Here is a 15,037-nt window from a genome sequence, read left to right as displayed (position 1 = left end):
GGTCTGAGTCTCAGCTTCCCTTCTGTGGTAGATTATTTAACATGGGAAAAGGTTTTGAAAATAGTGATGATTTATAATGATCTTTTCTTAGTGGGACAGATCATTATTGAGTGTTACGGTATCCCCATTTCATTATAGTAATGAGGATTTTGCACTTCCAGTGCAGTGACGTTTTCCTGAGTAGCAGCACCCTTCTACCCCATTATCTTGTATTAAAAAGTGGAGAATGAATGGTTTAGTGGCCTTACCAATATTCATTTTATTTTCTGCGAAAAGCCTTTACCACAGTGTCTAACACAGTAGTAATGAATCATTAAATAGGATGAGGTTTTTGGAAAAGCTCTGCTTCTCAAATCCTTTTGTATGTGAATCCATGCAAAATTATTTTTGTCACATGTCAAAAGTATGCTAGAAAGCATATGTTTATACAGTTATTCCTTTGTTTCCTTTCCATTTATTTATTGTTTTCTTATTTACTATTTTTTCCTAAGCTTCTCCAAAGATTGCTGGATGACCGCAGATCTACCGTGGAGGTGATCAAACGGGAAGGAGAGAAAATCGCCGCCACGGCAGAACCTCCGGATAAAGTGAAGATTTTGAAACAGCTGAGTCTGCTGGATAGCCGATGGGAGGCGCTACTTAGTAAGGCTGAAACAAGGTAATGTAAATGCTGCCAGGGTTTGGGAAGAGCGGCAGTGGCTTTTGTACTGATTTCTCGTATTTTGGTCCTACTTTATTTCCAAATTGTTCTTTGCCTGTGTTTGTCACATATGTGAACATAGAGGGCAGGGGTGGTGGTACTTCTCTTCTCATTCCTCCGCTGGGGATGTCTTGTAGTCCCCAGATCTCTCCCAACTCTTGTTTGTTTTTTGTTCTTGTTTTTATTTGTTTATTTGTTTGGCTGCGACCTGTCTTAGTTTGGGCACACAGGACCTTTTGTGGAGGTGCACTGACTCTCTAGTTACATCACGTGGACCTAGTAGGTAGTCGCAGTGTGCAGGCTTAGTTGCTCTGCAGCATCTGGGACCTTAGTTCCCCGACCAGGGATCAAACCCATGTCCCCTACATTACAGGGTGGATTCTTATCTCCTGGACCACCACACAAGTCCCTATTACAACTCTTTAAGAGCAGTGTTTCCCTCGCAGGGTCCTTCATTCATTCATTTGTAACATAGTTATTGTCTGCCTGCCCACGCATCAGGCAGGGCCAGGTGTTCCGGGGGTGCACTTGCCGGATCGTCCCTACCCTCAGGGAATACCGTAGCAGGGTTTGGTGGCCAGTGAAGAGCAGGGACAAATGTGATGGTTCAGAGTGAAACCTGCCCACAGGGTGCCATGGGAGCAGAGAATCGGAAGAACCCGGCCTGGGGTGGGGGGTGACAGGCAACCTCTGTTTTTTTTTTCTATTTTTGTTTCTAATTAAGTTTTGACTGTCTAATAATATTTTTTAAATGGTGCCCTCAGTTTCTTAATTTTATTTGTGGCCACACCCTGCGACATGTGGAATCTTAGTTCCCAAACCAGGGATCAGAGCCACACCCCCTGCAGTGGAAGCACTGAGAGTGTGAAGGCTTAGCGGCTGGACCAGCAGGGATGTCCCGAGTTCTGGTTTAAGGTGGAGTGGGAGGTGTCTGGGAAGTGAAGCTGGTGGAAGGTGCCGTGACGTTTACCTTACCAAGGTGAGGCGCTGGAGCGTGGCTCCATTGGGCTTCCCTATATTTCTTTTTTTTAATTTTATTAAAGTATACTTGATTTACGATGTTGTTTTCATTTCTGCTGTATAGCAAAGTGACTCAGTTGTACACATACGTGTGTGTATGTGAATATATATATATATATATACGTACGTATATATAAGAATGTGGGCTTCCCTGGTGGCTCAGACGATAAAGCGTCTGCCTGCAATTCGGGAGACCTGGGTTTGATCCCTGGGTCAGGAAGATCCCCTGGAGAAGGAAATGGCAACCCACTCTAGTACTCTTGCCTAGAAAATTCCATGGACGGAGGAGCCTGGTAGGCTGCAGTCCATGGGATCTCAAAGAGTCGGACACAACTGAGCAACTTCACTTCGTATAAGAATGTATATACACATTCTTTTAAAAATATTCTTCCCTGTTTCGGTTTACCATCTGTCATGGGATATGGAGTATAGTTCCTTCTCATTCTCTCTGTTAACACTACACTGAACCACGTCAAGTCATTGCAACACTGGAGTGTATACCGGTTGGGTTGGAAACAGATGACCCGCTGAACAGAAGGAGCATCTCCACACATTCCTGCCTTCCTTGGAACTCTTAATAGGAGAGTGCAGAGAAGGGTTGGTCTAATCTTGAATTACAGAGTAGAAGGAGGCGTTGTTGTAGGACAGGTGAGTAAGGGGCTCCCGAGGGGGCTGGAAACGTCACATTCCCTTTAACATCTATCAGTAGATTATGCCTTCTGTGTAACGCGCTAGAATTAGTATTACTGCCATGGCAGAGGTGCTGAGTACTTTTTTAAATAAACGAAAGCCAGTATCTCTGCTTTCCTCCCAGGACTGTCCTTTTCCTTAGCCATCCTCACAGGGGTATTAAGTGGAGGGATTGTGGTCCTCTGGTGATTCACACACCAATTAATAGATCCCCTTACAATTTAAAATCACAGCCAATTAAACCTAGTCTCAAAAGTTATTTCCATTCATTCTAGGTGATTAGATACTATTTAATAGAATTTAGAAAGAAGAGTCCTAGATAGTGATCATCCAGAAGTTAAAAATAATATAGTAATTTATTCATTTTTTTTTAAGGTGAAATGTGTTTCAACTGAAAGTTTTAAAAATATATACATATGTGGTTTGTGATAAAAAGATACAGAAATTGTTAGGTTGGCCAAAAAGTTCATTTAGGTTTTCCAGTGAGATCTTATGGAAAAACCCTCACAAACCTTTTGGCCAACTCAGTACATTCAGCAGCATGTGCCAGTTTTTCATAATTCACTTTGTTCCCGAAGAACATCCGTGTCTCAAATCAGGTTGTTTCCTAAGAATTAAACATGATGACAGGTCAGGACAGCAGCTCTTGGTCCCAGCAGAAATGACTCGCAGAACTGGATCCTGAATCAGGTTCTCCGCATACAGACCAGCACAATCACTTGCCCTCAGTGCAAACCAAGGACCGCTCGAGCAGGTTTTAACTTACACAGCACCTTTTCAATGGAGGAAACGATAAGTCTTCAAAAAGCATTTCAAACTCTGTTTTGTAAAAGTCAGAGAAATAGCTCTTCTCTTTCATGATATTTTTAGTCCATAAAATAATAACTGTTGCTTCGGGGAAACATAACTGACAGTATACTTTTTAAAGGAGGAGAGGAATTAACTAGTAATTCCGGTGCAGGGGATGCTTTATTTTGCAAAACTTGAATCTGATCTTGACCATTTGACTAACGCAGTCTCAATAACTGGTGCTCTGGCTGAATTTAACTAATTTGTAAAGCATAGAATATATGTTCAGTACATATTACCTATTATCATTATTATAGCTGCTATTGTTATTATAACATCACTAAGATTATAGCTATTATTATTGTAAGAATTACGATGAGTTACTTAAGACTTTCATAAGATTCGGGTTCTTGAGGTTGGTCTTTCTCCAGTTTTAAGAATTAAAGGAGAATTTAATAGAACTATTATTTAACAAAAAGATTTATAGATATTTCTTTTATTTTTTCCACCATGCTAAGTGGCTTGAGGGATCTTAGTTCCCCAACCAGGGATTGAACCCTGGCAGGGGAAGCACAGGGAATAGAACTATTTTAAACCGTCCTCTCAGTGTGAGAGGTTTTAATTTTAACCTTGGATGTTTTCTACAAAAAGTGTTGGGAGCGGAATGCAGGAGCATGAGTGAAGCTTTCTGTTGACAGCTTCCCACATTCCTCATCCCCGAATGACCTTCCTGTTGGCGCGTTTTCAGGAACCGTCAGCTGGAAGGTATCTCCGTGGTAGCACAGCAGTTTCACGAAACCTTAGAGCCTCTGAACGAGTGGCTGTCGACCACAGAGAAGAGGCTGGCGAACTGCGAGCCCGTTGGAACCCAGGCGTCCAAGCTGGAGGAGCAGATTGAGCAACACAAAGTAAGCTTCCCGTCACACGCTCGTGGGATCCAGTTGTCTCTTTGCTTTGTGGTTTTATGACACGCATTTGAGTTACGCACTATTTGTGTGTTGCCTCAGTTCAACCTTACACCCATTTCATGTATCATCTTTTTGTTCGATTTATGTTGTCATTTTTATTTGTCCATTCTTTCTGTTTCCCTTTTTTAAACCTTGTTTAGGCCTTAGAAGATGACATCCTGTATCGCAATAAGCATTTACACCAGGCCGTTAGCATTGGCCAGTCTTTAAAGGTTTTGAGCTCCAGGGAGGATAAAGATATGGTGCAGAGTAAACTAGACTCCTTCCAAGTGTGGTACATTGAGATTCAAGAGAAAAGCCACAGCAGGTCTGAGCTTCTGCAGCAGGCTCTGTGTAATGCTAAGATTTTTGGGGAAGATGAAGTGGAGCTGATGAACTGGCTGAGTGAAGCGCATGACAAGCTGAGGCGGCTCTCGGTCCAGGACTCCAGCCCCGAGGGGCTGTGGACACAGCAGGCTGAGTTGCGGGTATTTCGATTTATTTTTTCATTTCAGTTGACCTTATTTTCTCAGTTCTCTTTATTTCTGTATTATTTTATGTTCGCTATGATTTAGGTTAATTCCTGTACTCAAAAAAGACATTGCCTTTGTATACAATGACCTTTTTTTAAGTTGAAGTATAGTTGATTTACAGTGTTGTGTTAGTTTTACGTGCACAATAAACCAATTCAGTTATATATATGTATATATATTATTTTTCAGATTCTTTTCTCATCTAGGTTATTATAAAATATTGAGTATCATTCCCTGTGCTATACAGTAGGTCCTTGTTGTTTATCCATTTTATATAGAGAGTGTTCTATTCAGTTCAATCACATGTAATGTAAGAAGAGATTCAGTTTATCCAATAATAGATTGTTCATTTTTCATTTTATTATTTCATCATTGTATACAAAGGCCCACAATTAACCAGTACTCCAGTGTCTCCACGTAGCTCATTTTCTGAGGAGGGGAGAGAATTACGATAGATGAACTGAGACACGGGCACAGTGCTGAAACAAGGAGAGGTAAATGTGAGAACAGTGAGGAATATTTGAAAATGTGAAGTGTTACTCAAAAAAGTGAACCCTAGTTAACATCCTCTTAAGATTAGCTGATAACGAGATGGTACCTGTATTTTAGGTTCTGCAAGAGGACATCCAGCTTAGAAAGCAAAATGTAGACCAGGCACTGCAGAATGGCCTGGAGCTACTTAAACGGACAACAGGTGAGACGCCTCTCCGATCGTCATCCCACGAGCACTGTGCATTGCTTTCAAAATAGTTTAGAGATGGGGCAGAACACAAAGCACTTGAGAATTTTGGGGCCAGTCCAAGACTTCATTCTGGAGAACACTTTGAAGGCCGATCAAGGGGATTTTGGACTATGATTTCACTTTTTTCTCATGATCTCACTAAGTTTTTAATGGAAGTTTTGTGTATTACTCATAATACTGAGCACTGGTCAGAATCGCATGGCAGAATGAAATTAGCTTTCCACTTGTGGCAGGCAGTTGTTGTAGATGCAGAGCGGTTATAGACAGTTTTGTAAAATTTTAAGAGAGGTGGTATTTGGTGACACACAGTGTGACTGTGCCCAAGCTTCCTTTCTCTGTGCTTGAACTCACCAAGAAAATAAATGCTGACTTGGTTTTAGTAATCCCTTTGGCTGTAAGAACATCTCACTGTATCTGTATTCAGCTCAGCACATGTGTGGTGGGGGCAGGTACTGTTCATTATGCATGGGAGGAATTTGATATCATAGCTACAGCCTTGCACTGGGAACCTGAAGCCCAGGATGCAATTTCTCGTGTGTGTCTGAAAATTAAATAGAGGCAGGTGAAGATCTGTCGGAACAATACAGATGAGTTTATTATTTTTAACACACAAATGGATTATACATTGGAGGAGGAAATGGCAGCCCACTCCAGTATTCTTGCCTGGAGAATCCCGTGGACAGAGAACCCTGGCAGGCTACAGTCCATGGGGTTGCAAGAGTCCAAGAGTCGGACGTGACTTAGCAACTAAACTACCACCACCCAGGCTGTATATAAACATGTGTATGCCTATGACAGGCACCATTCTAAATACTTTGCAAGTATAAACTCATTGAATTTTTATCACAACCTTATGAAGTAGGTTCTGTTCTTGTAATAAGTACTACAGAAACATCAGGTACCTTGTACAGGTAACAAGTCACAAACTCAGTATTTGAACCCAGGTGCTTTTTAACCTTAAACACGGAAAGACCATACAGATAGATGCAAGGTGGTGCTTTTCACAAGACGGAAGGTGCTGTAGTCCTTGACAGTTTTTGTATTTGGATTCGCAGAGCTGTTGACCTCGGCCAGAAATCCCCCAAAAGATTCAAACCTAGGAAAGGACTTTTCTTGGGTCAGAACTTCTTAAGAAAAGTGTCTCCTCTCCCCCACCCCTCCAAAATCTCATCAGCGTAGCATCACCTCTGAAGAACGCTGCTTCCCCTTTCATGAGATATAACATGCCTTTGAAATTCTAGGTGACGAGGTTGTAATCATTCAAGATAAACTGGAAGCCATTAAAGCAAGATACCAGGACATCACTAAGCTGAGCACAGATGTTGCGAAGACCCTGGAGCAGGCGCTGCAGCTTGCACGGCGGCTGCAGTCCACCCACGAGGGGCTGTGCGCCTGGCTGGACAAGGTGGAAGTCGAGCTGCTCTCGTACGAAACGCAGGTTCTGAAGGGAGAGGCTGCCAGCCAAGCACACGCGAGGCAAAAAGTACGCTCTGACATACATTCTTTGCATCTGCTTGTTATCTCTCAAGGGAGGCCTAGTCACTCAGGGCGAAGTGATGTTTATCACATGTCACTGCTAATGTGTTCAAGGACGCCTGTGTGGGCGTGGACCCAACAGAAACTGGCCACGGACCAGCTGTGTGAACTTTTAGGAGCCCAGACAAAAAAACAGCATCTTGTCGTTTGTCCTTCGAACCTTATGGTGGGAGTATACTTTATTATGCATAAAAACAGGGGAAAAAAGGGCAATGATCAATGTTTCAGAGACACACGTAATTTGGTCGGGATAATCACACGTTTATAAGGTCAGTGCATGGCATGAGGTGACTTTCCTAATCATGTTGCAAAAATTGATATTCTCCCACACTGAGTGTCTTTCTTCTCAGAGTGGCCAGCCTCCGTTTTCATCATCTCTGAAGTATGACCACACGTGGGTTCAGGGAGTTAGGGAGGCTAGGTTCACTGAGCCTGTGATGATTCAACAGGGATGATTTAAAGCCAGTGTGTCCTCCTCTAGAGGGTCACTCGACTCTGGTCCAGACTTTCCTCTTTGGTTTTCTGGTACCTGATTACTTTTTTATATGAATTTTTATGACAGTGTGGTTGCTTTGCAGTGTTGTGTTCATTTCGGTTGTGTCACACGGTGAGGCAGCCGCGCGCACGCATGTATCTGCCGTGTTTTTGGATTTCCTTCCCTTCCGGGTCCCCGCAGAGCACTGAGGAGCTCCCTGAGCTGCACAGGAGGCTCTTGTCAGTTATCTGTTCTGGTTCCCGATTACTTTGAGGTTACCAGCCAGCAAAGAATAATCCATATTAACTTGCTGGGTTTGGGTTCCCAATTTTTAAACACTGATATTATGTTTCAGAGCTCAAATCGTGCCGTGTTGACAAGGGGGTTGTCCTTTTGAGCTTCTTAGGGAACGGTTTCCCTTGTGTGAAATACCTGTGGTGTACAGAACGTAACTGCCAAGGGGTCCCCCGCGGCCTGTTGCCTGTGAAGGGCTCTGGCCCCGAGGGCAGTAGAAGGGGAAGCTCGCTCAGCCGTGACGTGTCCCCCAGGCCTGTGTCTCTCGGCTTGCGTCCCCAGGAGCTGAAGAAGGAAGCCAAGAGCTACAAAGCCCTGCTGGACTCGCTGAACGAGGTGAGCGCCGCCCTGCTGGAGCTGGTGCCCTGGAGGGCGAGGGAAGGCCTGGAGCGGACGGTGGCCGAGGACAACGACCGCTTCCGCCTGGTGAGCGACGCCGTGGCGCAGCGGGTGGAGGCCATCGACGCGGCGCTCCTGCGGGCCCAGCAGGTAGGCAGGCATGCGCCTCCTGGAGCCTCTCCTCCCAGTGGCCTTTCCACCCACCACTCACGCTTTCAGAGCCACAGGAGGGGCTGAGAGGGTCAGCGGGCTTGGGCAGGCGTGTGAGCGCTGGGTGGGGCCCAGCTCTGCATCGCTGGCAGCCGTCTGCCCTCTGGTCTCCAGCCTCGTCCCCCTGTCGGCCAGTGGAAGGAGCAGCCCCGCTCCCCCACTCCCCACACAGAAGACCTTTTGTCTCCACGTGTGCAGGCTGCTCATGTTGATTTCAGGCCCTGGCTAGGTCAAATCTGTGTGCGTGTAGTTATTATTATTATTCCTATTTTTTTGAGTTATCATGTAAGCCACTATTCACGTTCCTTGACATACATGGCAAAAAAAGGCTGAGTTCTTTCTAAAAAGGAAACTGCTGTGTTGGTGACGTCGTGTTTGTTGTTTTTTTTTTTTTCCCCTGGAGATGACTGAAAGGGGAAAAAATGATAGTTTCTGACCTGTCTGCAACTCACACAGAGCCTCTGGGTTCCAGAGAGCTTCATAGGCCCCACCCCTTAGCCACAGCTGGGTCAGAAGACTCTGGGCAACCAGGGGGGTCTTGGATCCAGAAGCTTGTGAGACATATTTGGATTAACTTGTATTGAGATCTCTGGATATTTACATTAAGTCATCAGCCTTTTGTTGCAGGCTTTCTCTGATGGGGTTAGTGAGGTTTTGCTGTGTACTGCAGAGTGGGGCTCAGGAAGGTGGGTGACTCAGCCTTACTCATCCAGGCCAAAAGCAAGACACACTAACCAAGCAGACTGTGCAGGAGCATCCAGAATTCATTCTCTCAGGTTGCTGTAAAAGTGCAGTTTGTCTAGTTCTAAAGCGTGGCCCCTCACCCCTCATTTGAGCACTGTGCTCTGGAATCCCCAGGGCCGCCTGAATAGTGTTAGCAAAAGGCCTGCCTGAGATATTTTTTGCGAGGGAGACCTTCGTGCTTGAGGAATGCATTTGCATGGCTCTGTTTTCAAACTTGGGAGGAATTTGTATGCCTCATTATCATAGGGAAATAAGCATGTTTACTTGTGAGGTTATTCAGCTATTTGAAAAGAGTCGGATTATTTTTTTCACCAAAATTTCTTCTGACCTTTCCGAGTTGGCACTGAAGACTTCTCTAAATAGCAAGACAAATATTCTCTCCTCTGGGGAATAGGGCTCTCTTGAGAAGCGGATCGTGGTTGGCTTGTTCAGTGAAGGACGATGGTAATGAGGGTGTAACCAAACTAAGGTTTGGCTGCTTGCCTCTCATAACCCCAGTAATGCGAGAGGCAAATGTCAGGAGAGAGGAAAGGTGCTTTAACTGTAAAAGTGGGCTGTCTGGGGGAAAGGGAGACTCGTGTCCAGAGACCAATTCCAAAGATTCAGCTCAGCCAGGATGATTTTTAAAGGAAAAAATTGGGGTGTGAATCTCTGAATCATGGAGGCAGGAGGGTGCTTCTGCCTCTGTCTGCATTGAGTGCAGGTGGCTGGCTCTCTCTTCAGACGTTATCTTGCTGTGATCTCTGGCAGGATTGCTTAGGGGGCTAGTGGGATAGAGGGCTAGTCATTTTTAACTGCTTGCTTCATCATTCTTACCCCTTCTAATCTAGGAAAAGAACCAGCAGGTTAGGCAAGGCATGATGTTCGTTCAGGAGGGCATAAGCCAGGAGTCAGTTTGAATTGCTTAGTGATCTCATTCGTCTCATTAGGTTCTTTTAAGGATAGAGGGAAATATAAATGGGCAGACAGGAAAGGGGCAAAGAGCTGCTCTAAAGCACAGGTGACAGGCTGAGCACCTTGCTGGTTTGTAAGCTCTGCTGATTGCCATGGTCATTAAACGGGAGTCCAGTTCTATTCAAGGTTCTTGCAAATACTTTCCACAAGTTGATCTGTGTTTTCTAGATCCAAAACATGTATCCTGTAGGAAAATAACAATTAATGGGTTTTTTACCAGATAAAGTCATTCCTTATTGAAAATTTCAAGACTTTGTGAAAGAATGCGAGAAAAACTCATGGAAGCAAGATCATGCAAACACTGTGGTCTGAATCCTTCAAGCCTTGCTTGTGAGAGAGGGAGGGTGTTTGGATAAAGTACCTCACTGCCACTAGATTGTAGCTCATATCAGTGCCACTGGTCTGTTAATATCTCCTGGATGTTCATGTGTATTTATTCTGTATGTATATGTGCATTCCTTTGAAATGCCTGCAAATCTGTCCAGTGAAATACCTCCAGTAGTAAAGAAAACCAGTAAGTGAAGTGAAGTCGCTCAGTCATGTCCAACTCTTTGCGGCCCCATGGACTGTAGCCTACCAGGCTCCTCTGTCCATGGGATTTTCCAGGAAATAGTACTGGAGGGGATTGCCATTTCCTTCTCCAGAGGATCTTCCCAACCCAGGGATCGAACCCGGGTCTCCCACATTGCAGACAGATGCTTTACCGTCTGAGCCACCAGGGAAGTCAAGAAAACCAATAAAATGCTCTTTTTTGTTCGTGTTCAGTTGCTAAGTCGTGTCCAACTCTCTCTGACCCCATGGACTGCAGCATGCCGTGCTCCTCTGTCCTTCACTATCTGTGAGTTTTCTCAGATTCGTGTCTGTTGAGTCAGTGATGCCATGCAACCATCTCATCCTCTTTTGCCCCCTTCTTTTGTTTTCAATTTTTCCCAGCTATCATGGTCTTTTTCCAGTGAGTCAGCTCTTCACATCATGTGGCCAAAGTATTGGAGCTTCAGCTTCAGCATCAGTCCTTCCAATGAATAGTCAGGGTTAGATTTCCTTAAGGGTTGACTGGTTTGATATCCTTGCAGTCCAAGGTGCTCTCAAGAGTCTTCTCCAACACCGTAATTCGAAAGTATCAATTCTTTGGCACTCAGACTTAAAAATTCACTTAAGCCAATTAAAAAGAGAGAAATTAGAAGAGAAATAACTTCCCAGTAAGGCTGAGATGCACTGTTTAGAGCTGGTTTGTGGTGAGGTGACCTGCCTCTGGTGTGTAGTGGAGCTGTAATCAGGACTTAGTCCAGATCTCATTCTACTCCACTCTGGTGCCTCTTTACAGATCAGGCAGAGAGGAAAAGTCTTAAAGGTGATCCATTTTTTCCTAACCTCCCTCCATAATCTGAAGGAAGGCACTGTTATTGCTACAAAGTAGAAATATGAGGATATTTCCAGAAAGGGCCATGAGCCATGGGTATCCACGCTGAAAGGATCAAGAAATCTCTCACTCCGGGCAAGTTTAAGAACACATCCATGCCTGCCTTTCTGGTTTGACAGATTTACTTTTGCATTCAAAGAATAGCTTCTGAACTCATTATTTCCAAGTTTAGAAAAGCCCTAATATGTCATTGAAATTATTTTATAACCTTGACCAATTGTAAATGTTTGGAATTAGGATCAGAATACAGTTTGATACTGAAATGCTTGTTTTCTGTTTATCCAGTCATAATACATCCATGAAATAGAAAAGGAATGGTGCAAAAAGAAAAGAATCCCTCTTGGACACGAGCCACAGGTTTTGTAAATGCTATTTTATGTTGTATAAACAGTCATCTCCCACTCTGTTTCTTCTCCGTCTGAGCCATGGACACGATGTGGCCGCGTCTGTCTTTCTCTGTACACCTTTAGTCACATGCAACTTGTTTTATTAACAGCTACTCCCTCCTGGGTCCCTCCCCCGACATATCCCACCCATGAGTGACAGCGTGAGGGTATGGGCCTTGAAAATGACTTGGTAAATTTTACATTTATAAATTTAATGCTGTGTCCCCAAATAACCTAAGTTCAGCTAGACTGAAAATAACTGAAGGGGCTGTTTTCCAAGCAGATTTCTCATTAAGATGTTTTAGTCTTTTGACATTAAAATGGTTTATATGCAGACCTGCCTCCTTGATACCGTTATAAGCTACACTTTGGAATTCTGCAGCTTTAGGGAAGTTGTGAATGGTCAGGTCACCATCTCAGGTTATATTCATCTACGTGGAAGACGCCAGGGAAACGTGGCAAAGGGTTGAGGTCTAAAGAGAAGTGGGAAGAGAGTGTCCAGATACCTTCTCATTAGCACATACTTCGTATCCACCCAGTACACTGAAAATACTCCTAATGTTATATGGTTAGGTTTTTCATGTTAATGCTGTTATATTACATAGCAGTTTTGAAAAGATCTGTCATTGAGTTTTGAGAACATAGTGCCAAGAGCCTTACATAAATTTGAGTAACGTTTATTATTATTTTGGAAGTAATAGAACAGCCTCAATTATGGGTGAATGCAATGAGCATGGTGTCCATTTGTTGTGACCGGTTAATAAGCCCCTGAATCTGACTCAGCAAATTTCCAAGCATCAATATTCTGAAGAGGATTTTTTAGTCGGGCCCATTCATAAGTTTTAGGAAAGATCTGAGTAGAATAAGTCAGCTTCTTAAGTAGTAATAATAATCTTTATATAAAAGCAAAATAGCTGCCTCCTCACCAAGGCCTACAGTTAGAAACTGTAGGTATTTCAGCATGTTAAACCCACACAACGCAACGTATCTTTGTTGCTTTCTTTCTCATTCTGCTCATTGAATTAAATGAACCACTTGGAAATGGGGAAATGCATTTTGCTTCGAAGATGTAGACTTTCCCTCCTGAGTTCAGGTCACTGTGATTATTTAAACCCCGGAATGTTTGTGTTCACTTCACTAGCTGCTTATAAATGTACAGTTATCAGAAGGTGCTGAGGTGGGTTATCTCACAGGGTCTGGGTATCCCAGGCACTCTGGCAGTTCTGATTGCCTGGGTTTTTCTATTTTGCCATCATAAGCCCCCCCCCCCCCCAGTATAAAGGCGTATGGGTACAGTTAAAATAAACAGCTCACTGGGTCATTAGGGATCCGCCTGGGAGAAAAATAACACCTGTTAATTTCTTTTAAAGAACTAGAACTAGCCTCCCCCACGGAAGTGAGATTTGTTTAGACCTTCCAGGTGTTGGGGTAGGAAAATGTGGGCTGGGTTATGAATAATGGGAAGGAGAATGGAAGGGAATGCTAATAGAAAGCGCCAAGACCCTCTCGGAGTGAAAAGGTGTCCTGAAGGTTAAGACCTGCTTACCACTTAAGTCTTTCTTAAACCTCTGCTTCCGCTCAAGTGAAACTTTCTGGAGAAATCCAAAAACAATTTGTCAGAAATGGGAGAGACACTTAAATAGTAAGTAAAATCTCACCGCTTAATGACTGTTGTGGTATTTGAGCCGGTTTTGGTGAAATCCCATGAATAATGTGAGTTCTTAAGCCGAGACTGTCCACAGGCACAGGGGCGTACCAGGGCGACTGCGATGTGGGCTCGGGTCAGACCACAGTGGTTCCAATCTCAGACCCGCATTTACAAGCCGGGTAACCTCTGGTGAGTCAGTCACTCTCTCTCTGCCTTGGCTTTCTCAGCTGCAAATGAGATTAGTGGTGGTACCCACTGGATTTAGTTGCTGTCAGGATAAAAGGAGGGAGTCTTGAATGTTCGAGCACTTAGAACAGTGTGTTCAGTAGAATGTTGGTCGTTACTGTTTTACAGAGTGTTTTTCAGGAACATTTAGAGATTAACCAATTAAAATGTCTTCTACCAACTTGTAGGAAGTTTCTAAAATACTAGTTCAACAAGGAATTAGTGTAGTTGGGGTTGAATGTTGGACTCCACAGATGATGCTTATTAGACCTTTTCCCAGAATGCAGTTAAGGACGCTCACATTCTCTACAATTCATTTGAAGTCTTCTTTTTTTTTTTTTTTTTTTGCTATTTACATGGGCAGTAAGCAAATTTATTAAAATTTGGTATAGGGAGCTTTCTGTTTATGTTACTCAACAAGTAAAATAAGCCACATTTATGGTCTGTTAAGGAATTCTCACATTAAGTAGTTATTTGAAAGAGTCCCAGATCTAAATAAAATGCCTTGCTTGACTGTAAATTGCCTCATGTAGACCCTGCGGCTATCCCTTTTGTTGTTGGATAATAAATATTTTCTAACTTAATAAAAAAAATTCAAAAGACAGAAGGGAAATTTCTGCTTGAAGTCTTGTTTTCTTTTAGCAGAGCAAATATTTGCCTTGGTTAAAGAAACAGTGTTTGAGTTTCAGCTTTCCATTTTGGCAACTTGGGTATCATCATACTGTTTTTCATTGGTTGCTTTTTTTTTTTCCTTAGGAAAGAGAGACTTAGTATTAGACTAATATTAACACTAACAGTCTGGTTTTCTTCATTAGGACTGTCATATAAATACTAAAAATAGCCTGAACACAAGCAAAATGGTTGGGGCATCACTATTTTTTCAAGGACTAGTAGAAGAAAAAACTAGGTTTTGTTTATTTTGCAGCATTGGCACTCAGGTGGGAAGGCCTGAACTGTTTCTTCTCAGTTATGTGCCGAGTACACCACACAGTAGAGCTGTGCCCAGAAGTTTCATCATGTGCAGTTTCAAAGCCAATGATCCGGACTCTTCCACTTGTCTCGTGATGATTTCTTTTTCCACATCTGAAGCTGCTGAGTTAGTTGATGAAACTCTTTTTTTCCTCTTCACATTGATCTACAATTGCTAATGAGTAGTTCCAGTTGAAACTAAGTCATGTCGTAACAATTACTGAACCAGATGAATTCAGATAGAATTTTTCAGATGCTTTATCAAGATTCCTTCTGGAGTCCACATTGTTCTGGCTTGTCCCCATAGCAGCAAAAGTGATGAATTAGTGAGCAGAACACTTAACCAGTACCACTACGTGCAGATCACAAGGCGGCTTCAAAAAACAATGCATGATGTTATGGGAAACTTAGAAAGG

The 15,037-nt window shown here is 43.3% G+C and overlaps 1 protein-coding gene across 22 annotated transcripts in view; it reads left to right on the top strand.

Moving 5' to 3' along the window:
- Positions 1–15,037, top strand: part of DST (dystonin) — a 514,228-nt gene that overhangs the window by 433,847 nt on the left and 65,344 nt on the right. For 19 of the 22 annotated variants that reach the window (XM_040249211.1, XM_040249210.1, XM_040249209.1 and 16 more), the window contains 6 exons: positions 492–658; positions 3,948–4,107; positions 4,308–4,634; positions 5,289–5,373; positions 6,663–6,904; positions 8,009–8,215. In XM_040249211.1, the coding sequence (XP_040105145.1) occupies positions 492–658; positions 3,948–4,107; positions 4,308–4,634; positions 5,289–5,373; positions 6,663–6,904; positions 8,009–8,215 (1,188 nt within the window). The remainder of the gene's footprint in view (positions 1–491; positions 659–3,947; positions 4,108–4,307; positions 4,635–5,288; positions 5,374–6,662; positions 6,905–8,008; positions 8,216–15,037) is intronic. The other 3 variants (XM_040249199.1, XM_040249206.1, XM_040249201.1) reach the window with 1 other exon arrangement.

This window comes from Oryx dammah, unplaced genomic scaffold, assembly GCF_014754425.2.
Source record: "Oryx dammah isolate SB20612 unplaced genomic scaffold, SCBI_Odam_1.1 HiC_scaffold_11, whole genome shotgun sequence".
NCBI lineage: Eukaryota > Metazoa > Chordata > Mammalia > Artiodactyla > Bovidae > Oryx > Oryx dammah.
This window is presented reverse-complemented; position numbering and strand designations above follow the sequence as displayed.